General features: G+C 36.3%; 1 protein-coding gene and 1 long non-coding RNA gene across 3 annotated transcripts; both read left to right on the top strand.

Moving 5' to 3' along the window:
- Positions 1–2,659: 2,659 nt before the first annotated feature.
- Positions 2,660–7,755, top strand: LOC135789159 (uncharacterized). The gene is made up of 4 exons (XR_010547498.2): positions 2,660–2,984; positions 3,214–3,301; positions 3,456–3,510; positions 7,386–7,755. It is a non-coding gene; the product is annotated as an uncharacterized lncRNA (long non-coding RNA).
- A 4,546-nt stretch (positions 7,756–12,301) lies between these two features.
- nr2f5 (nuclear receptor subfamily 2, group F, member 5) lies at positions 12,302–24,359 on the top strand. Of its 2 annotated transcripts, none has more exons than XM_073811531.1 (4): positions 12,302–12,495; positions 19,507–19,787; positions 20,645–20,891; positions 22,950–24,359. In XM_073811531.1, exons 2-4 carry the CDS (start codon positions 19,524–19,526, stop codon positions 23,264–23,266), a joined length of 828 nt encoding a protein of 275 aa, XP_073667632.1. In that variant the 5' UTR covers positions 12,302–12,495; positions 19,507–19,523; the 3' UTR covers positions 23,267–24,359. The 2 variants fall into 2 exon arrangements, with proteins under 2 accessions (XP_073667632.1, XP_065154911.1); XM_065298839.2 differs by having other exon boundaries at positions 12,302–13,392.
- The last annotated feature ends 450 nt before the right edge of the window (positions 24,360–24,809 follow it).

Genomic DNA, 24,809 nt, shown 5'->3' with positions numbered 1-24,809 from the left:
AGCATACTCGCAATGCGCATGTGCACCGCGCGCAAATTTGCTGATGACGTCGTGACATCACACGTACTGCGCTATGCACATGTTGTCTAAATGTGTTTCTTATCAAATATTTTTGACAAAGATTTGTACATTAAAAGAATCTACATGCATGTTTATAATTCATTTAATAGGCTGCATTTATTGCAGTTATTGTAAAGTGCCAAAGCTTTTATTTCCAAACTAGTACCACAGCTGACATTTTCAATAAATACATAAAATAAAATAATAAGTGTCATTACATGTTGTCCTGTAGCATTTACATATTAGCCTATTTTAAAAATACAATATTGCAGACATACTGTAAAATTTGCATTTAGCATGCTCCCACAATTCATTGCAAACTACAGCAATGTAATTTTCAAATTATATAGGAGAGAGAGAGAGAGAGAGAGAGAGAAAGAAAACAGGGCTTAAGACAAATTTGATACAAGATCCACAACAACCATTATTAAAAAGTCAGCCTCTCTCACACCCCATTTGCATTCAAACAAAGCAACATTATCTGTGTATTTGTAATATGTAAACTCAATGGACACTCACGATTCTATTAAAGACTTAGACCTAGTCCACACGGACCCGAGTATTTTTAAAGCCGTGTCATTTTTAAACGTGGTTCGGCCGTTTGTCCACGCAAAAATTCAGTATCAGGGCACTAAAACCAAACATTTTTGAAAATCCCTGCCAGGGTAAGGATTTTAAGAAAACGATGGATGCAGTAAAACCAGGGTTTTTGCCCTGCGACGTCAGAGTGTGCACCGTTATCTGCTGTATTTGACATCAGAGGTTATATTGTTGCCTACTGGTGTGGCATGCTCTTGACAGTGCTTGATAGCGTGTTTTTGCTTTTTCATGTGGACAGAGATTTCTTTTAAACTGAGCATGTGTGAACAGGATTTGTTTGGAGGAAAAACTCAGGTTAGAAATACCCATGTCCATGTGGACTAGGCCTTATTTTCCTGCATTTTTGCACTGGCGGGATTTCAAAATGGCAAACTTAGGCCTTGTTCACACGGACACGGGTATTTTTATAACCGTGACTTTTTTACACCTTTCATCCACACAGACACGCAGTATCACGTCACTAAAACTGAACATTTTTGAAAACCCCTGCCAGGGTGTGTATTTTAAGAAACGCCGAGTGCAGTGTTGTTGTGTAGACAGTAAAACCGCCTTGCAACGTCACTTGTGTTAGGCTTCTGATTGGCCACGGTGGCTTTATGATTTGAGTAATATCACCGCCTGCCAGTGTGGCATGCTCTTGACAGCGTGTAATTTCGTGTTGTTCCATGTTCATGTAGGCAGAGATTTCTTTAAGCGAGCATGTGTGGAGGGGATTTTCTTTAAACCGCAGCAGGAAAAACTCCAGTTATAAAAATACCCATGTCTGTGTGGACTAGGCCTTAGCTTGGCCAATAAAAAATTACAAGAATCATTGTTGTTGCCATGAACTTTTATATTTATATCCTAATATAAACTAAGGTATTGTTATATGAAAACCCCAATTTTGTGATCAACTTTCAAGTATTACAAATAAAGGAAGTCTTGGACATTCAAAAAACATATGAAAAACATCATAAGCATTACAGGACAGAACAATCTTATTAAACTTTGATACCGAGCTATTTGAGGCTATAATACAACTCTACACTGAAGATCTCCACAGGAGGTTTACACAATACTCTCCATGATGGATGTACTTCTTCACAAATAGAGATTTTATCCCTTCATTTAGTATCTGTTTTTCCTTGCAAATGTCCAACATGCACAGATTTTACACACAAACGTTTTTCTTTGCCACATTATGAAAAACCAAATCCCTGTCAACAATGCAGTCTGGTTTATATTACAACTCATCCATTTTTAGGGGTCACCTTCAGCTCAGGCAAGTTCTGGGGTGTAAAACCATCTACCAGGGCTGAGTTCATACAGGACATTAATGCATGGCGCAAAGCATCCCTAATACACTTAATTATCCTGCCCACAGTTCTCAGAGATTTTAATTTAACCTGTGCAGCAAGTGATTACACAGTTTGTGTAATCATAATCATAAACACACAATAATCATAAAGCACAAGTAATTTTTACAGTTTACCACACTTTTGTTATTTTTCAGGCTGTTTACCTAGTGACTAATAAAAAGTCTCATACATGAAATTATCTGAAATTGATTTGTCCATGTTGAAAAATAGGGTGGATGATGTAGTGAAGTATAGGGTCAACAGTCATAGGCTACAGGAGAAACCCCAACAGAACCTTTGTATATATATATATATATATATATATATATATATATATATATATATATATATATATATATATATATATATATATATATATATATATATATATATATATATATATAGACCATTTCACAAGATGTAAACAACACTGGTCCAGAAGCACTTCCTGTTTCCGTTTTTTAACACTAGATAAACGTTGGGATAAAATAAACCAACAGAACATATAAACCTGAATTAACTGAAGTTAAACAAACATCTTATACATCTTGTATATATATATGTGATTGTAACTTTTGTTGCCTTTTCAGACTTTGTTTTGACAAAGATCAAAAAATTTCCACAGAATAATAAAAATAACAATATTCTAATTTCAACTCCATACAACTAACATTCACAATTTTATTCAACAGCACACTTTATGCATCTCTTGTTTGTGTGTGTATGTGTGCGACACAGATTCAAATTTGCCGCCAATTCCCGCCCACAACGTCGAATGTGTCGTAGGTCGTAACAGTCGAATGAGCAGCAATGATTTGGTCACGTGTTTTAGAAGTTTGAATTCACAAACGGATGTCATGCGACTCCTCAACGGGTTTGCGCGGATATCTTCGATTCACTGCTTTAGGTGAGCCATCCTCGGATATCATGGAGCTGCATTTGCATTTTGGAATAAGGAATATGTTTTCTCCTGCGTTTCGAACGAAGGTAAGAGTGTTTTCAGTTCAATATAAAAAGTATGCATTTGTAACTGGTGTGAATTATTTGAATCGGTTTTTTTCCCTATATTGTATTATTTTCTTGAATTTACTGGTTATACTCCGTTTTATAATTAAAATGGGTTAATGAACCTCAAACAATTTTGTTCATATCATTGTTCACAAGGAAGAGAATATAACGTTGAATTAAGGGAACTTTTCTTCGGGTCTTCGTTTAGGGTGGGAACGTCATCGGATCGGTGCAACATCTCCCGGGTTTCTCCATGTACAACGTGTGATGGTGCTTTTCTCGTAGACGTTTCTCTGGTATGCTGAGTTTTATCGTTCAAATGCATATTTTTGCTCAAGGGCTCAACAGCATTTGATCGTGTTGGTTGTGATGAAGTGTTGAAGTTTTTAAGTGTAAGCACATTATGAATTCATAATCTTATAAGAATCATGTTACGCTCTGTGTCTTCAGGACAGACAGTGAGAGAGAAGCCGTTGATCCACTGATAATGTTGGTCTGTTTACAGGTATGTTGTTTGTTTAATTATTTTTCATGAAAGAAAATAGATCTGATTAACTGTTAATAAACATGCATTGTACATCGTGTTTTAAGAATCCATTTGAATGATATTTTGTGCTGTGCGTGACGCACGTGGTCAGGCCTGCACATGATGTAGGTAGGTGCTAAATGTAGTAAATGTTTCATTTGGATGTTTCTCATGTCATTGTAGTTGTTTCATTAGAAGGTTAAATCATAAGAATATGAATTAATAACATATTTCAATGTAATCTAGTATATTTAATGTTGCTATATAACGTTACTTATAATACACTATTAGACTGCATTAAAGGAGACCTTTGGTCAATTTTAACATTTTAGCTTTGTTGTTTGTAAATGGAGTGCTGTCAGTACAGAGAACAATTAATGCAATTGTTGTTGGCTACACTGTGTTATCCTCTTTTAAAATTTGCACCCAGTTGACTAAAATGGGCCCAGTTATGTTCTTTAAGCCTCTTTAACACCCTGAAAATGTTATCACAAGTGCCCAGCAATGTAAAGTGTTTTCTTCTGAGTGAACACTGTAAATATGACTGCGGTATATGTGAAAGGTATGCATAAAAATGATGTTAATTCAGCCAGCTCGCATACCTCGGTTTACTTCCCGTTTTCTAGTGTAGTCCACATTAATCGATTGTTGAATTCGAATGATCCAATATGTCAAAAAAAAATGTATTCCACAAAAAAGCTATTGCCGTGGTTATGTCTATAGTAATGAATATGTAGCAAGTAAAATAGGCCGTAACTTATGGACATACATAACCACTGCAAATTGTTTTTTTGTGGATTGCATGAGTCGACAACTGATAATTTTTATGCATATCTTAGCAGAATAAATCCCTTTACATTGCTGGGCACTTGTAATGACATTTCAACGGTGTTAAGAAGCTAAAAGCACATTTACAACAGGGCTGCATTCAGCCCCGACAAAACGTTGCACCCTGCAACACCCTGTTCTAATGACGCAAGAGTTGCAACTACGGTAGCTGAGAAGGTCATTCCTTATGTCTTTTTAAATGTTATTTTTTAAATCCATTGTACGAGCTGTCTCTTTAGTATCGCGTGTTTGCTGCAGTTATGACACACCCACCAAACAAGAGAAAATGTATCTCAAACCGCGTTGCATACCGGTGCACACCGTTTTCAGGAAATATGTTGTTCAACCCGGAAACTGTAGCTAAACGTTGCACACTGTTTTAAACTTGAACGTGCCCCAGGCCCTGTTTCAGTAAACAGGGGGCATATTCTAAAAAGGAGTTTGATAACACTGTAAGCAACAGCGATTGTTTTCATTGTTCTCGGTACGGACAGCACTCCACATCTGCAAACAACAGAGCTAAATGTTAAAATTGACTGGAGTTCTTCTTTAATACGAATGTTAATGTGATGTTTTATAAGGAAGATAAGAGATGTATATATTGTATTCCGTTTTCTTTACTTGCATGCATTTCATTATTATTTTTTATTGTCTAAGTTAATATCAGTTTACCTGGGCAAGGCTGACGAGTGCATGCACGTTGCTTCTCTAGTGGATGTTTCTTAGAGGCTGTTTACACTTGGCATTAACATGCGTTTTCGTTGATCGGATCACAGGTGGACGACGTTAATGCCAGGTGTAAACGGTGTTCAAAACGTTTTGAGCTCGTCCACTTTCGACCACTTTCAACCACATCCAGAGGTAGTCGGAACCACTTTCGATCGGATCTCTTTGGAGTTGCGGAACGCACATGTGGTTGAATGTGTTCGAACAGCCACACGCGACCGCCTTCTCTCTGCCCATTTATCTAATCTAATATACTAAACACAAGTTTTACGTCTTTTTTTTTTTTTACTTCTGGCGTGAACATACGGTGAACAGCTCTATTTTTAGCCTTTCATTGATACAACTTAAGGGGGTGATCTCCGTAGTTTCGTTTTGAAAGCGTGTGAAAGTTGCGCGATCCCATTTCATCAATTGCGCTGAAAATTCAGAGAAAGCTCTAACATATACAAAACACTGTGCAGCATGTTTAATTAAACACAAGCAGCGGACTCCGACATAATATTAGTTTGCGTCCATATAAACTCATAATTACTCCCGCTCGGGTTTGAATGACAGCAGAGACACTCGCCCACAGTCTCACAGACCATCCCCTCACAGTATTCAGGACAGAAGCGGTCGAAAGTGGACAAAAGAGACGGATTTAAATACCAGGTGTAAACGTAATGTGTTTCTCTCGTGAAGTGAAATACGTTTTTTGGGCACACGTGAATGGGTGTTTTTGCTACTGCTTTATAATCAGTGAGGCACAAAGCAAATCTTGAAACAGCGTGAAACTATATTTGTGCAATGTGCGCATGTCAAATGATCAAATCTGAGGTAAATCTTGTGTCATATAAACACGCACATCATTCCGATCACATTAAGTGTTCATGTAAACACTATGATAGGAGGCTAAATGTGTCCATGTAAACGTAGCTACTGTTAAGTGATCCTGTGGTCAAATAATTATAATATTTTGTATCATTAAAGTAAACTTTTTTTTTCTTTAAATCAAATGATATATTCACCACAGTATTGTGGTCAAACCTTAATATCAATCATAATAACAGGTTAAGTGTTTCCTCCATTAATGAGTTTGGAAATTTTAAAGAATGCTTAAAGGAATAGTCTACTCATTTTCAATATTAAACTATGTTATTACCTTAACTAAGAATTGTTGATACATCCCTCTATCATCTGTGTGTGTGCACGTAAGCGCTGGAGCGCGCTGCGACACTTTGATAGCATTTAGCTTAGCCCCATTTATCCAAAGGTACCATTTAGAGATAAAGTTAGAAGTGACCAAACACATCAACGTTTTTCCTATTTAAGATGAGTAGTTTTAGAGCAAGTTTGGTGGTACAAAATAAAACGTAGCGCTTTTCTAAGCAGATTTAAAAGAGGAACTATATTTTATGGCGTAATAGCACTTTTGGGAGTGCTCTGGCTCCAAACCAGCACCAGCTCTCCCTTGGTGGAAAAGGGGTATCAATGCTTCCTCCATGATGAGTCTGGAAATTAAAAAAATGCATAAAGGGACACTCCACTTTTTTGAAAATATGCTAATTTTCCAGCTCCCCTAGAGTTAAACGCTCTGGGTCTGGCTGTACCACTTTTAGGATAGCTTAGCATAATCCATTTAATCTGATTACACCATTAGCATCGCGCTAAAAAAATTAGAGTTTCGATATTTTTCCTATTCTAAGCTTGACTCTTCTGTAAGTTACGTTGTGTAGGTTACTAAGACCAATGGAAAATTAATAGTTGCTTTTTTAAGGCTGATATGGTTAGGACTATACTCTCATTCTGGTGTAATAATCAAGGATTTTGCACTAATTTCGGGCACTGCGTAATATCACTGCTGCAGCCATGTTACGGCAGCAAAGTCGTTGATTATTACACCAGAATGAGAGTATAGTGCTAACCACATCTGCCTAGAAAATCACAACTTAATTTTCTGTTGGTCTTAGTACACGATGTAACTACAGAAGTCAAGTTTTACATAGGAAAAATATTTGAACTCTTTGTTTTTTTTAAACATGCATTGCTAATGGACTAATCAGATTCAATGGATTGTTAAGCTATGCTAAAAGTGGTAAAGCCAGACCCGGAAATCGGCTGAATGGATTCCAAAACGGTAAGAATCAAATGTTTAACTCTAGGGGAACCGGAAAATGAGCATATTTTTTAAAAAAGTGGAGTGTCCCTTTAAACTAATCCATTACACTTTAAAGGTGCACTATGCAAGAGTTATTCATAGTTAATCCTAAACCTAAATGTTAATAATTTTTTTTAAATATTTCCTCCTTTTGTGATTTCAGATTATAGAAAAACCTGTGCTTGTGGATCTACATCGGATGACCATGGCAACCCAGGTGTGGAAATATTTGACTGTTTTTAATCTGAAATCTGTGTAATCTAAGATGGACAATTCTTCTGACACCATATGAATGCATACTGTCGTCTGGCAGAAGCTAGATCATTTAGATTATAAAGTTATATGTTTTTACACATGCATCTATTTGCTTCAGAAGGCCTTTATTAAAGGATTAGTTCACCTCAAAATGAACATTTCCTGATCATTAAAGGAATAGTCTACTCATTTTCAATATTAAACTATGTTATTACCTTAACTAAGAATTGTTGATACATCCCTCTATCATCTGTGTGCGTGCACGTAAGCGCTGGAGCGCGCTGCTACCCTTCGATAGCATTTAGCTTAGCCCCATTCATTCAATGGTACCAATCAGAGATAAAGTTAGAAGTGACCAAACACATCAACGTTTTTCCTATTTAAGACGAGTAGTTATACGACCAAGTTTGGTGGTACAAAATAAAAAGTAGCGCTTTTCTAAGCGGATTTAAAAGAGGAACTATATTTTATGGCGTAATAGCACTTTTGGGAGTACTTCGACTTGCCTGAAAAGTCCGCTCCACTTCTCACTCTCATAATGGGAGAGGGAGGGTGTTACTGCGCAGAGTCGAAGTACTCCCAAAAGTGCTATTACGCCATAAAATATAGTTCCTCTTTTAAATCCACTTAGAAAAGCGCTACATTTTATTTTGTACCAAAAAACTTGCTTGTATAACTACTCGTCTTAAATAGGAAAAACGTTGATGTGTTTGGTCACTTCTAACTTTATCTCTAAATGGTACCATTGAATGAATGGGGCTAAGCTAAATGCTATCAAAGTGTCGCAGCGCGCTCCAGCACTTACGTGCACGCACACAGATGATAGAGGGATGATTCAACAATTCTTAGTTAAGGTAATAACATAGTTTAATATTGAAAATGAGTAGACTATTCCTTTAACTCACCAATGCCATCCAAGATGTCCATGTCTTTTCTTTCTTTAGTGTAAAAGAAGTTAAGTTTGAGGAAAACATTTCAGGATTTTTCAACACAATGGACCTCAATAGCAAATTAATGCAGTTTCAAGAGGCTGTACACGTCACAATCCCAGCTGAGGAATAGGATCTTCTTTAGTCATTTTCTAAAAAAACCCACAAAAACCTTTATAAACTTTTTTTTATCACAATTGTTCAGCTTGTGCTGGTCTGCGATGCGCCAGGCATAACGTCATCACGTTGGAATTGTCACCCGTCATGTCATTTATCTAATATATTTATCTGTGTACTCCATTTAAAAAGTCAGGGAAGGGCAGCAAATTCCATCTAATTTTCCCTCCAATTTCAACATCTTTGTTTTTTATTTTATTATTATTTAAAATGTTTCCAACGTGATGACGGAATGTACTGGTCTTCAATGTGCCAGGCAAGATGACCATTTGTGGTTAAAAAGTATATAAATGTTTATTATTATTATTATTATTATTATTATTATTATTATTATTTTAGAAAATGATAGATCGTTTCAGATACTGTAAGACCCTATTTCTCAGGTGCGACTGTGCACAGCCCATGAAACTGCATTGATTTGGACTTCAACATTTTGGTTGCAATTAAAGTCCATTGAGTGGAGAAAAGTCCTGAAATGTTTTCCTCAATGAAATGTTTTTATTTTGCCAGTAAAATTTTTTATTTGACACAATTATTTTATTAATTATCATAATGTAGCTATTTTTCATACTTTGCTTGTATTTCTACTGTCCAATTAACATTACATTTTTGTTTATTCACTTAAATGACTGTTCTGTTTTAAAGGAGGTACCCTTTACATTTTTATAGTTTTTATTTTACTGCAAGAAATAACATTTCTTAGTTACTATGCATGAGATTAGCTATATTTTAAAACAAAATTATTGTTGGTAGACATGGCTGTTTTATATAACGACAACTAAATACCTTAATTTCCAGATTATGTATGTAGCTTTTGAGGTATTTTAACATACTATGATTATTTTTCTATTGTCCAATAATTCTGTTAAAATATATTTCTGTAATATTTTAGTCTTTGATTTTATGTACTTATTGGGTTTTATACATTGTTCTTAGTTGTTTTGTAAAGATAAGCTATATTTAAGAGTAAACTGTTTTTTTACAATGTATTTTCACATACTTATTACGCTTTTATACACGTCTTTTAAATAAAATGACTAATAAAAACCATACCTTTACAGAGATTAACCTGAAAAGTAGTTGTTTTTCGTGCATTTTCACATACTTGCTACGTTTTTACACGGGTCTTTTTAATTATTTTACAAAGATAAACTGTATTTAAAAAAATATTACTGTATAAATACAGAGAACTTAATAAAGTAACTATTAAAAGCCGTACATTTACAGAGATTAACCTGAAAAGTAGATGGTTTTCATGTATTTTCACATACTTATTACGTTTTTATACTGTTTTTTTAGTTATTTTAAAAGGATTTTACTATATAAATACAGAACAATTAAATAAAATAACTAATAAAAGCTGTATATTTACAGGGATTGACCTGAAAAGTAGTTGTATTTCATGTATTTTCACATATTTAATACGTTTTTATACAGGTGTTTTTTTGTTATTTTACAAAGATAAACTGTATTTTAAAATAATATTACTGTATAAGTACAAAGCAATTTAATAAAATAACTAATAAAAGCCGTATATTTACAGGGATTGACCTGAAAAGTAGTTGTATTTCATGTATTTTCACATAATTTATCTGTTTTTCTACAGTTTAATAACAATTATTAACAGTAATATTCTGTAATTTAATGAATTAGGACTGTAAAAGATTATCTGTTTTTTTACGGTTTTTGTATGTAATTTTGAAAAACATTTTTTTACCGTAATTTGACGGAATTTCTCTGGCAACTTTGCTGCCAGAGATTTACCGTTTTTTTACGGATTGTTTTTTTACAGCGTACTTCATGTATTTTCACATACTTAATACGTTTTTCATACAGGTGTTTTTTTGTTATTTTACAAAGATAAACTGTATTTTAAAATAATATTACTGTATAAGTACAGAGCAATTTAATAAAATAACTAATAAAAGCCGTATATTTACAGGGATTGACCTGAAAAGTAGTTGTATTTCATGTATTTTCACATAATTTATCTGTTTTTTCACAGTTTTATAACAATTATTAACAGTAATATTCTGTAATTTAATGAATTAGGACTGTAAAAGATTATCTGTTTTTTTACGGTTTTTGTATGTAATTTTGAAAAACATTTTTTTACCGTAATTTGACGGAATTTCTCTGGCAACTTTGCTGCCAGAGATTTACCGTTTTTTTACAGATTTTTTTTTTACAGTGTAGATAAAAACTATACACATAATCACTATGTCCATCAAATCACGGTCTTGGTCCATATGCCACAAAATGATCTAATAGCCAGTCAAAAGGCTAATTGGGGTACAGGTAGGGTTACATATGACAACAATTAAGCAAAGCTAAAGGCCAACTTTATAGCCTCTAGCGCTAGAAGTGTCGTGCTAAACAGGGACAACAATAACATCACGTTTTTTCTTTGCCTGCTGCTTTATTGGGAACCATATGTTTCGTGAGTATACCTAAATAATTTATTTTCTTTCATTCAGTTTTTTATTCGTATACTCAAAAGTTTTTCAATTCACATTAAAAATAACGTTGCTAGTCTGTTGACTGTTTTACTAGTGCTGTTTTGATAAGGCATCGACACAATAGTCAGTGTTTGCTTTACATGTAACATTTGACAGAACGAGGCTATTTAATCTGGGACTTTATAATGTTTGATAAATAAATATAATTGTCTCTGTGCTACGTAATGGTTAGTCACTAACCACAGCTTGTGAAAATTCACTTCTCTGACTTCTCTGAGCAAAGGATATGAGGTCAAGTCTCTGTTTGAGCAAAATGTAAAAAAGGTTGTAGCTTGAGTTTTCAATATTACAAATATATTTGCAATATATCCAGCCACTTTTACTAATTCCAAAACTAAGTACATTTATTTTTAGTTTTACAAAAGTACTTAAGTAATAAGTACACATTTAATGCTTTCAATGTTATATACTGTAGTCAGTTTATCATTTAAATGTAAGTTTAACAGATTTGTTTAGCATTTTATTGTAATGGTAAAACCTAGTGTCACTGTTGGCCCTTTTGTGCATTAACAGCTTCTCAATATGTTTATTACAGACTAAACTAACAGACGTGTGGACTCCTGTGAAGCACCTTTGTCAAATGGTGTGGATTCTAGCACTTCAACAACACGCCATTAAAACAAGGTACCTAACTGATCCCAATGTTTTGTATTTCTCGCAGACATAATGTACATTTATTTTACAGTTTTACTCTACATTGAAATAACTTACTGTTTTAAAGATTTTTTTTAAAATTAAAGGACCCAAAACAAATACAAACTTTCCTACTGAGTTACATTCATCCATAGTTTAATTTATAAATCTCAAGGCATACAATGCAAAATGATAGGAGATAATAAAATATTATTGTTTATGCAGCGCAAATCTGTTTTTTAAAAAAGAAAACGTTTTAGTTAAAGTTTTTTTGGGAGGTATAAACGGTTAATAAGTGTATTATTACTTTCTTTATACATTTTTTAAAGAATCAGTTTTTCATCTCTTGGGATTCCTGTGTATAAGATTAAGAAATTCGCATTATTAATTGTGCAAGAACAGCATCTTTGACCAATTGGAAAAAGGGCTCTCTTCTCGCTGCTCCACCGACCAATAGATAATCTTATCATATGCAAACCCCGCCCCATAAGAAAGAAGCCATAGTCTAATATGGTTTATATGTCTTTATATGGAGCGATGGGCGGAGCTTCAGTGACCACGGCTGTTTAGTGTCACTTTCACCCAATTCGTTAGCCTACTACGATTCTCAGAGATGAGCTGGACAGCTGGCGGGTGAAACGCACGGGACGGGTGAAAGACCTCCGCTTGTAAACACTACGCACAAGTTTTATTCGAACTGAACTGGACGGATCCTTTACGAACTTTCCCAGTGAAAAGACACGTGTACACGGACGGAATTGTAAGTGTTTATTATAAGGAACGCTTGAGAATTTTATTTACGCGTTTTTTGCATTAGGTGAATTATACAATTGTCATTGCTTATCGCGTCGGGGTTGTAGCCTATTTGGGTCTCATCGATTCCACAAAACGCCCATTAATATCAATAAGATCGCGCATTAAAATCGAAAGCTTTCACGTGGGATTTTCAAGAAGATCGCGAAGCTTCAAACTGATCGCTATGGTGGTCTTGTGACGGGACTGGTTTTGTCGCAAGGACATTGTCGTTTTTATTTTGGACTGCAACATGTTCTGTGGATTTTCGAGGTGAGAATTAAAACCTCGCGTTGCTTTTTATTCAAAAGCTATGCCACCATCTCGCTCACTTTGTAAACTTTAGGATTAGAGAACGAAAGTTTCGTTCAGCCAAGTTTTTGTCGTGGAACGATCGCTTAACGTTTAACGTCACATACGGGATCGTTCGTGATCTCCTTCCCGCGTGAACGGAGACGCACTGTATCGGCTGTTACCGCGAAAGTGTTACGGGATAGCATGGCAATGGTAGTAAATCAGTGGCAGGAGAACATTTCGGCCGATCCCGGGTCCCAGCTGCAGATCTGCAGCCAGGAGCCGGGAGGGACCCCGGGAACACCCTCGGGTTCGACTCCGGGCAACGATGCGCTCTCCGGGGATAAGATTCCCAACGTGGACTGCATGGTGTGCGGGGACAAGTCCAGCGGCAAACACTACGGCCAGTTTACCTGCGAGGGATGCAAGAGCTTCTTCAAGCGCTCGGTGCGACGAAACCTCAGTTACACCTGCCGGGGGAACCGCGACTGTCCCATCGACCAGCACCATCGGAACCAGTGCCAATACTGTCGACTGAAGAAGTGCTTGAAAGTGGGAATGAGGAGAGAGGGTAAGATCTGATAGTTTATTACCAATGTATGCAGTTAATTAAAAAAATTAAAAGACTATGACGGTGGTAAATGTGCTTGCATCACTGAACAGTGCATAATTTGATTATCCAAGTATATTTATTTAAAGCAGCATCATTTTAAGTAGGACAGTCTGCTGCTTTAAACTTGTGTAAGGTAGCATGTTTTTTAGTCTTTGCGTGGCTGCTACGAATAAAATATTTATGAAACGAGAAATCACCATGGCAACCATACTTTCCGACAAGATCATGCAACATTTATATACTTGTTAAACCGTCATGAATTGATAAACCAAAATTCTTACTCGCCTTAAAGCATATTTCACCCTTTGATTATTCGTTTTATCTGTCTGTCCTTTTAATTTTAATGTCGAAAGTAACCTATAATGGGCACATAGTTGCCACAAAACTGCAGTAACTATGGTATTCTGGCGGAAACTCTAGTTACCATGGTACATTTTTGTAAGGGAATTGTTGGTGCCGCTCTTCAGATCCATTATGTCCCAAAGGGGTGCATTTATTTTTGACTCTTTAATTATTCATCCTTTAATTATTCAAGGGATTCACCATAACATCATTGCATACTCGTGATTAAAAACATGAAATATACCATTAAACATTTAATACATCAATTCATATAAATTAATTCAGGTGGTTTGTGTTTATTGCTGTATACACATTTAGTATTTAAAACGGTCTCTAATTGTTATATTGGTGGGTACAATACACCAATAACCCATCAATACTAATGAATCAAGATGCTTTTATTGTTAGAAATTATAAATCCTTTATAATAGCATTTATAACTTATTTTAACTCAAGAACAGGGAAATGAGTTTTAACTAATAAGAGATCCACACTGAACCTACCAATGAATCATTTTATTTTAAATATGAATATTATTTTTGCTATAAAACTCAACAATTTACATTAATACAAATTTTTATTCTTAGAATATGTATCTGATGTGTCTAAGTGAGATTGTTTGTAAAATTGCGCACATCAAATTTTCATTAGTAAGAGAAAAAACATTTACAAACAAAACGAGAAACAAATGGATCATCTTCATTCTGAATCCTAATTTATTAACTGATCATTGTGCAAAAAACAATACTCTTTCATTACCAGGATTTAATATGCTATGTTTCCTCCAGTTGGTTGTGAGAACCACATTCAGTTGAAAAGCCCTGAAGGGAAAATTCATGCACTCTGTTGACCTTTGAATATGGATGCATATCTGCATATTATGACATTTTTTAATGATGAAATGGTGGTCGAAGTAAATGGGTTATTCATAATACTGCATTTTTTAGAGAGGGCACTAACAATCACTTTTTAATGAATTCATTAATATGTTCACTGTCTGAGGAATGCATTTTTAAAACTTTTTAAAAAGTCTGCCTGTTAAAATACAAACATTTACTGGTAATGCTTTACAATAAGGTTGTATTTGGTAACATTAGTTAATGCATTAACTAACAATGACAAATACTTCTACAGCATTAAATAATCATAGTTCATGTTATTTTCAGCGTTTACTAATATATTATTTAAATAAATTGTTGTTATTGTTAACATTATAATGCACTATGAACTAACATGAATAACTATTTTTGCATTAACTAACACTAACAAAGATTTATAAATGCTATAGTAAGAATTACAATAAGTTATATAATTAGGCTATTTGTGTAACTTTGGTTTTAGCACTATTTTATTTTAATAACAAAAAATTAACTGCTGTGAGAGATAACTGTTTTATGTCAGCATTTTAATTCCTCAATGAATGCATTGGTTAAACATACATTCATTTAAGTTTAACAATTTAGGTAGTGTTGTCCCGTGTTTGTAGTAGCAAAGTATAGAAAGAAATATAGAAAAAGATGTGTTTAAAAAGAGGAGCCCTTTACTTCATTTTTACAAGTATTTTGAAACCAGTTTTTACAAACATACCCTACAAAAAACAATACCAGTGTGCATCTTGAGACAAAGCTATGTCAAGATGTCAGTGCAAAATCTTTTTAAATAAAGGCAGCTCAAACATGCATTTTAGTATGGGACCAGGATAATCCCTATCCGGGAAACCGCCCCTATATGTGTTCAACGAAACACTTGTCACATCTTTGATCTTTTGATCTACATGGCATATAATGTCAACACACAGTATAATGCAGTATGTGTGTAAACAATGTTGTTCAGCACTTTTTGAAGAACATTCATTTTTATTTCTACACAAGGTCATGGTCCTAGTATTTGATAAATAGGTAAATAAATGAACAAACATTTATTATATATATATATATATATATATAGATAGATAGATAGATAGATAGATAGATAGATAGATAGATAGATAGACCCCCCACACACACTTATTTACTTATTTATAGATTGTGATTTAGTTTTTCCTTCAGATTTAGATCTAGGATTGTCAACAATGCTTTAACATCCAAACATTCTGAATAATTAATGTATGAGGTGCCAACCTCTCGGAGAAACAAGAAGTTGTCATTCACAGCTGTTAATAATTTGCCTTTTCTCTTCATTTATTTTTAATAATGGGAGTTCAACAATAGTTTAGAAATTACTATTAAATGTCAGGGTCAGATCATTCATAGCTTTAAAAATCAGGCTGCAGCACTCTTGATTAAAAAAAGAGGTCAAATTCATTTCCCTCTAAGGGTCTTTGTTTTTCCTACAGTGCTCAGAAATCCCACATTTCCCTCCTACGAGCTCGTCACATGCAGTTACTGATGAATAAAGGCTAAATCACGCTGCATTTTCCCCTGCACATTATAAAAGTGTTTAGGGGTTTTATAACAAATGTCAGGGTAAATATCTGAAAGCTAGGTGCTAATTGTATGAAAAATTAATAAGTGTGGACACGATATTGATTCAATTTATTATGAGAGTCGATATAGTTTTGCTTTGAAGTACACAAGGTGTCCGTTTATTATCGGTACATGTGTTTAATGGATTCGAACCAATGTCATTTTACTACAGTGCTATGCATATAGTGCATATCAGCAACAAAAAAAGCTATCTTTAAAAATTATGATTAAAAAACAAGTTTCTGCATTTTATGCTTTAATAATATCAAGGATGCTTCACATTATCATACCTCAAAACATTAATTTAAAGATCCCGTAAAGTTGCTGAAGATCTCAAGTGTTCAACTAGTGCTATCATGAACTCTTCCTCCTAGCAGATATTTTTCTCCTCTTCCTCCACCGCTCTACCTGTTTTTACACCTTACGGCTGCTCTTGACATGACTGACATTCCAGTTTGACAAAGGGCACCTGTGATTGAAAGAAAGAGCGTGATTGCCCTGTCAGTTCCACAAGCTTCTGCAAGTATTTGTGTCTGCTGGAATGTTCCATATGCAACGCGTGACCTTTGTCAGAGCTAGAAAACGACCAATATAGACCAAATAATAAGTCTGACATTCACACACAGAAGTGCTTTTATGCACACAATATCACGTCATCTGTCACTGTACTCTGTATATTCGCAAAAATCACTTTTAATAGTGTGCATACTACTTAGGGTTTGTAATTTGAACTTTGGCCCGTAACGCCCCAGACATCAATGGTGACTAAAATTGTGCAACCTGTTGAAAGGTGAGGCATAATAATTACGCAAAAGCAATTAGATTTATGAGTTTTGCCGGGTCAGTGATAAAACAAGCCAAACATTTCCAAATGCTTACATTGAAGAGTGACCTGAGGCAGAATGCACTCCTAAAAATCAAGGGGCTTAGGTTCATCAATTTTGGTTCCTCAAAGAACCATTCAGTTCTTATAGGAACCATTTCTTTCATAAAGAAACTTTTTTACTGCAAAGAAATGTTAAATGGAACCATTCAGCCAAAAAATAGTTTTAGAAGCACTTTTATTTTTAAGTATCATAGAGATTTGAGATGCAATCTTTTTACCCAACTCACCAGCTAAAACCACCCTTTTTGGACATATATTATTCGAAAAGCTTTCGCAAGTTTTCATGCAGAACTGTGTCGAGTGCGAAAATGTCACATCAGAGGAGGAAAGGATGTCGCTTCATGCATACGGATACAGTTAACAGTGCGCGTCAGTCGCGTTCTAGCGCTGGAGCGTCTCGCTAAAACGTGCCGAAACTGTGACTTCATCTCATGACCTGTAAATCACTCACTTCCAGTGTGCAGGGTGAAATATAGGTCAACGGAAAATAAACATTAATAAAAGACAGGATCATAGCAAAGTCCAAATGTGTCGGCTCTCTGTGGGGTTTGGGTAAATATCAGCCTGCCACCCGGTCGATTGACTAATCCTGCTGTTCTACCAGTTAAACAGGTGACCTCCAACAGAGGTGATAACTTTTCTGTGATTTACTGTGTAACGTAAACTCTTTTGATTTGTTAAATATAGTTGGGTGCAAAAAGCCTGAAAGTATGATTTATTCATTCATGTATTCCTTTATTTAATGAAACTAAAACTAAGTTAAACAAAATACACTATACAATTAGGTTGTGCATTAGTTAACATGTACTAACAATACATCCACAATGTTTATTAATCTTCATTTTCATTTCAGCATTTACTAAAACACTTTTAAATTAAAAGTTAATTAAACCCCAATGAACTATCATGGACAGTTGTTTTGGCATTAACTAACATGAATGAATATTAATAGATAGATAGATAGACACAACAACATAAAATCAAAGCTAAAAACATATAGACATCAGTTAAAACATGCAATACATGCTGATTAACTATATTGCTCATTGTTAGTTCATGTCAGCTAATGCATTTACTTATGTTAACAAATACAACATTTTTGTAAAGCGTTATCAGAAAAAAATTACCATTTAATATATTTATAAAATAAACATTAGTCTTTTCTGTGTCACTTATCAAATGGAAACATTTATGTGACCCTGAATGTGTTTTTACAAACGTGTTTTTACCCTGAACGTGTTTTTACAAAAAGACAGATCCTTGTTTCCATTTAGCCACACAAGACCAGTTTTAGATCATTTTGGGATAGCACAGATCATGCAATCTTAATCTGCATTGAATATTTCACTCATTATATTCAATTTATAAAGAAAGATTTTATATTAAAGAAAATTGCAAAACAGAGGAATTTTTACAAATGTTTTTTTATTTTACAAATCCATTTCTGTATAGATCCATATGCACAATATGCACAATATTCCTATAAGTTAATTGTTAAAGTAAATAGTGTTTCTGTAGTTCAGTGGTAAAGCAATGTGTTAATAGCACAAAAAGTCATGAGTTCGATTCCATTCTTTTAAAATAATGTATACCTTGTAATGCACTTTAAAAGTGTCAAATGCAAAATGTAAAGAAATGTTTATCTCAAAACAATCCTGGCAGGAGGGTTGAGTAGGTTTGTGTACATAAGTGATGCTAAGTGTTTGTGCAGAAAGGTTGTCTAGCACCACAGTGTCACACATTTTTGTTTAGCATACATTGAGCACTTTGCTTCGCCCTCTTGATTTTGTGGAATGCCGAAGTTCAATCAAAACCAACCAGTTTCAGGAGAGATCTCGGAAAACAGAGAGAGAGAGAGAAACGGGAAAGTCCAGCTGCCGTAACTTTTGACCTTTGTGTAGGAGTCGCGTGTTAATCCCCGAGCACATGTTAAGCATATGCACTTATTGATTTATCCGAGCCTCATATGAAAGCAGTTTACCGTGTCTGTGATGAATTATACAATGCTTGTTTTTTTTAACATTTGAAACGAAATTGATACTTAAATGAGACATGCATGCTATAAAAGAGCAAAATCATTTTCTCTGGGTACATTATAGTAGATGGAGTTGTTATCCAGACAGCAGGAGAGTAAAGCAGGTGTTTCCCAAATGGGCATTAGCTACATCGTTACAGGAATGGCTTCTGTTTTTCCCTTCGGCTTTGGCTGAACCATTTGTTTGAGAGAGAGTGTAAAAATCCTTATCCAGCTCTTTGTGTTCACTAACTTATTACTCATTGATGGCGAGGGGACTTCATCTCCTGATACTGTATGTTTCAAAGATTTTGCTGTTTCTGTCCACTTCTAACAGCTCTTTGCTTTTTATTTTCCTCTCTTAGCTGTTCAAAGAGGTCGTATGTCTAACTCGCAGTCCAGTCCCGGGCAGTATCTGAGCAACGGAGGTGACCCGTATAACGGCCAGCCGTATCTCTCCGGCTTTATTTCTCTGCTCCTGCGGGCCGAGCCGTACCCCACCTCCCGTTACGGGGCTCAGTGCATGCAGTCCAACAACCTCATGGGCATCGAAAACATCTGTGAACTGGCCGCCCGTTTGCTCTTCAGTGCGGTGGAGTGGGCGAAGAACATCCCATTTTTTCCTGACCTGCAGCTCATGGACCAGGTAAAACAAGTTTGTCAAAACCACAATAAATCTAAGTGACTTTCTTGCAGCTTCAGTTAATGGATCACAAATAAAAAATGACTGATGGTGTAAATACGTATACTATTACAAAAAAGGTAATGTGTTATTGTGATTTGATCATGTTTCAGGGGGTTTATCGATTATCCATATCAAATCAAATATGTAAATAAATATGCTTTTATAAAATGGAGATGTCAACAGTGTGACGAAAGACAATAATGTTAAAATATTAAAATTACATGTAGCTTACTGCTGCGTTCAGACCAGCCACGGTAGAGGCATCAAGCGCGAGTGATTTCAATGTTAAGTCAATGTGAAGATGCGTTGACGCACGTCTGGAGGTCTCGCGGCGCGAATGAGGTGCTTAGCGCGGCGCAGGAAACGCGTGATTTGAAAAAATTGCACGTTTGCGCGTTAACCAATCAGGAGCTTGTTCTAGTAGTGATGTGATTACAGAGAGCGAGCAGAGTCGCAGAAGCCCCTCCCACGACGCGAATTTCTGTGTGAATGTCTCGATAACTAGAATTTCATGCGCGAATGAAGCGAGTAAACTGAAAATGTTCAAGCGGCAAACTAGGCGCGGTAGATGCGAATTTGACGCCACAAACGCGGCTGGTGTGAACACACAGTAACAGGTAAAAAATTGTGTAGCACAAAGTTATGTGTTCGAATCCCTACATAATGATAATGTTTAGTTTGAATGAACTTTATGGAAGAGAGTTTGCCAATGATTTTATTATGCTACTATTAAATGCTAATTTTCATAAAGAATCAATATTGATATCATCATAAAATGCACTTATGTTTATATTCATAAACCTTTATTTTGTGTCCAGGTGGCTCTTTTACGCATGTCGTGGAGTGAACTCTTTGTTCTGAACGCCGCTCAATGCTCCATGCCATTGCATGTAGCGCCCCTGCTGGCTGCAGCTGGTTTACACGCCTCTCCCATGTCGGCCGAGCGGGTTGTGGCCTTCATGGACCACATACGCGTCTTCCAAGAACAGGTGGAGAAACTGAAAGCTCTCCAGGTAGACACGGCCGAGTACTCGTGTCTGAAGTCTATCGTGCTCTTCACCTCAGGTAAGATGATAACCAACTTGGTAAACTTTATGGAGATTATAATCGGTATCGATAAAAGCATATTTTTCAGGGTTCCCATGGGTCCTTGAAATCCTTAAGTTTTGAATCTGGGGGAAGAAATTCAAGGCCCTGGAAAGTTTTTGAAAATATACATACATAGAAAGTGCCTGAATCTATTTTATGCAATAAGTTTTCTGGAAAAAAATCCATATAATATCAGAAAAATTCTAGACTTTTTAAGCACACATGCTAAACTGTTCGTATTAAATGCTTATATCTTCTGAATGCCAATGTTGATTCATACCTAAATGCTTTTTTTGCATAGTTGTGTTGACACATGAAAATGTCTTGGGTTACGTTTGTAGCTGTTGTTCCCTGAGAAGGGAATGAGATGCTGCGTCTCCCTTGCCATACTTCCTGCGTCCCTGTAACGCCATCTTTGGCAATATTTCAGATAGCGATATACTTCTTGGCTCCCATGTAACCCTGTCTCTGTTGTTAAGCTCTACCATTGGTTGAATTTGTAATACACATTCAGACGCACTTCCCCCTGAAGGCGTCCCCAAAGTGTCACCGCAGTGACGCAGCGCGAGTTCCCTCGAAAGGGAACTGTAACAATGTATCTTAAAAGGTTACACGATGTAACCTTGCTCTCACTTGAAATGTGTCCCCACATTTAGTCCTTGAATTTGAGGTTATTGGACCTGGAAAGTCCTTGAAAGGTCCTTGAATTTAAAGTTAACTAAGGTGTGGGAACCCTGATTTACACAATTGGCTATCGGACGATAGTTTAAAAACTGCCTGATTTTATCCTGTCAAATAAAAGAAAACAGGAAAAAGAAAAGAATTTGAGCTCTGTGTATAGAAAATGTAAAAAAAATAACATCACTAGTTAAATGTTCAATATTAATGGTCATTATATGAATTAATAACATTCCGAATTTAGTTAACCCCCAAACTGTTGGTAGCATCATCAGTATCGGCAGATATCAGTCTGAATAACCGGCTATTGATATCAGTGAAGCGTATGAGTACGACATTCAAACTCTTTAGTACTCTCATCCACGACTTGAGATTAGTTTTGATTTCCTGCTCTACCTGTCAAAAAGCCCTTTTCCAGCCCAGTCCTGCACTTTTCCGAATGGATGGCTGAACCCACCGCTCTCGATTCATTTTTTTATCACTCAATCCTTCACGCTTCCATCCATTATTGAAACCAGGCAAGCGGCCCCCCGCCCCACTTCGACTCCCACCAACACGACTGAATTATGCATGCTGAGTTGCAGTAAGACGGATTTGACTGAGTCTGCCAGTGACCTACATAACCTCTGTAGCCCAGGGCATCAATGTGATCCATCGTGCAATTCCAGCCAAAGCCCCCCTTCCACCTCCTGCCGGGACCCGCTGGCATCAGCTAACAGGGACAGACAAACTCTTGTGGGCCGTAACCTTAGTCCAAACCTCCTTTCACCTCGCGTCACCCAACGGGACCTCTAATGTCAGCGAGTTGCCCCCGATCGCCCAACGCAGTGTTCACAGTGCGAGAGAGAGAGAGAGAGGGCATTTTGCCAAGCAATGCCAGCGTGAGAGGAACTGGCGTGATGTCGTTGCTGACAAGCCTTGCGTGCCGCCGCGCCAGTTTCTCTGATGCCTCAGTCCCTCCCCCTTACGAAACGCCGGCTACAGTAATTGTAGATGTCTTTATTTGAGCTCATGGGATGTAGACAGAAGCGGCAGTTGTGTCACGCTCAGTGGGTCTCTTTGCCCTCATAGAAATATGAAGCAATTAATCTTTTGTTATCGGAACTGAAGCCCAGCAGGACAAAGTGTACGTGAACATCAACCATAAGTAGCATGGCTTAAAGAATAGGAAAGAGGGTCATGGGTTAAAACCCCTCTGATAATTTTACACACTTGGGTGAAGGACTGGTGGTGAATTCACTATTTGCTTGCGCACAGTTTCTATCCCAAAATCTTATAGCGTGAGCTTGGCTTTAGCGAATCATGTGACACAGTACAGTATCTCTTACTTTCCCATCTGTGTTTACTCTATTTCAGATGCCATGGGTTTGTCTGATGTGGCCCATGTGGAGAGCATCCAGGAAAAGTCCCAGTGTGCTCTCGAGGAGTACGTGCGGAACCAGTACCCCAATCAACCCAACAGATTCGGCCGCCTGTTGTTACGGCTGCCTTCCCTGCGCATCGTCTCCTCTCCCGTCATCGAACAGCTTTTCTTCGTACGCCTGGTAGGCAAAACGCCGATCGAGACCCTTCTGCGGGACATGCTGCTATCCGGCTCTAGCTACAACTGGCCTTACATGCCCGTTCAGAGAGATCGGCCCATCTCCCTTCATTACAACGAAAACGGCCCCTGATCCCGCCCGTTAAACCGTACCACGCCCCTGCTGTAGGGTTATGACTGATACAGAGGATCTGACGGTAAGCCACGCCCCTTTCTGCCACATCATCACCATTTATCTGAAGCATCGGCTGTTTGTTGGAGCACATTGTTTTATGTACCGCCAGTCAAGGTGGCCAAATGTACAGTGTCCATTCTTGAACATTTTACCAGAACTGCTGTTGACTTTAGATGGACATTGAAAACGGCACCACTGTTGTACAGTGAAAGCCGGAGTATATCGAAAATTGAAACTAAAATCCCAGCAGCTGAATTAGGTGGGACACGGTTTGTTATGTCCCACAATAAACTCAAGAGACCGGCCAGAATCTCACAGGACTCGATGGAGATTGCCAAAGCAAGACAGACAACAGAATTCTCGGAGACATGTTGTGGACCCGATGTCTGGGGTTAATTTTCTCCGTCTTGTTTTTATTATTTGCATTTTGGTCTCTGATAAAGTGGGAAAACTTGAAAGTGGCACTTGAAATTACCCTCATTTTATGTGCTCTTCTCAGCTACATCCAAATATTCAACCAATTCAGAAGGAATGTTGTCTTGTCAAGCACAACATAATATGTCAGTATTGTTAAGTGCAGGTGTTTATGTCCTGTAGAAAAAACACAGGTAAAATAGGGTATTCTGGGACAAATATGTACATATAAATATATGTTACTAGATTAATAAAGTATCAAAAGGGTAATTTGTTAATCTGAACTGTTGGAGTGTCAAGCAAAAATAACTGAGAATACCCTAATTTACCCTAAACCAATAAACTCATGACCTCAATAATGCCAATAGTCTGCCTTTGATGACCAGGTATATTGTGTAGCACAGTTATCATCAAGTTACTTTCTTGCTCATATGAATATGTTTAAACCCCCGTTTTCACATTTTTAACATGGCACTACAGCTTCCAAGGCAGAATTTGGATATATAAGCCATTGGGACCTTTGAAAGCAGGACCTGTTTGTATTAGTTCACAGAATATTTCTATAAAAGTATGTTTGTTTTCTGTATTTTAGGTTTGGAAATATGAATTCATGAAATAAAATCTGTCATGCACAGAATTCCTGTTGTTCTTTTATTAATTTTTACGATACAGTTTTTTGTTACAACACAATCTCATGGCAATATCTATTTTGCAAGGTGGATCATTTCCATAAATTCATATGATGTCATTCGTACGTTTTGGTACAATCTGCTTTCACCCTAGTAACTAGGGTTTAACTGAAATTAAAATTCTTGGTCAAAGCTGAATAAAATGAAAAACTAAGCTGAAGATCGAAAACAGAATAACCGAACAATTTTGTTTTATTTTTATTTTCCTAATTATGTGCCAATTTTCTCAACATTGCCAAGTTACATTTTCAGAATTTCCTTTTTAGTTTATTTATTACACATTATTTAACAATTGCATTTTTTAACATTCGTCCAGGGATTTTAAATTTAAAGGAAAACACCATCGTTTTTCAATATCTTACTATATTCTTACCTCAAATTGGACAAATTAATACATA

This window comes from Paramisgurnus dabryanus, chromosome 13, assembly GCF_030506205.2.
Source record: "Paramisgurnus dabryanus chromosome 13, PD_genome_1.1, whole genome shotgun sequence".
NCBI classification, from domain to species: Eukaryota; Metazoa; Chordata; class Actinopteri; order Cypriniformes; family Cobitidae; genus Paramisgurnus; species Paramisgurnus dabryanus.
Note: the sequence above shows the minus strand (reverse complement) of the source record. Positions and strands in the feature narration are given on the sequence as shown.

Bases quoted from the DNA above. Each gene is read 5' to 3' on its own strand.
- nr2f5 (XM_065298839.2), top strand. From the start codon at position 13,026: ATGGCAATGGTAGTAAATCAGTGGCAGGAGAACATTTCGGCCGATCCC. The intron at 19,788-20,644 runs GTAAAACAAGTT...TTTTGTGTCCAG, and splicing joins ACCTGCAGCTCATGGACCAG to GTGGCTCTTTTACGCATGTC. The intron at 20,892-22,949 runs GTAAGATGATAA...ACTCTATTTCAG, and splicing joins TATCGTGCTCTTCACCTCAG to ATGCCATGGGTTTGTCTGAT.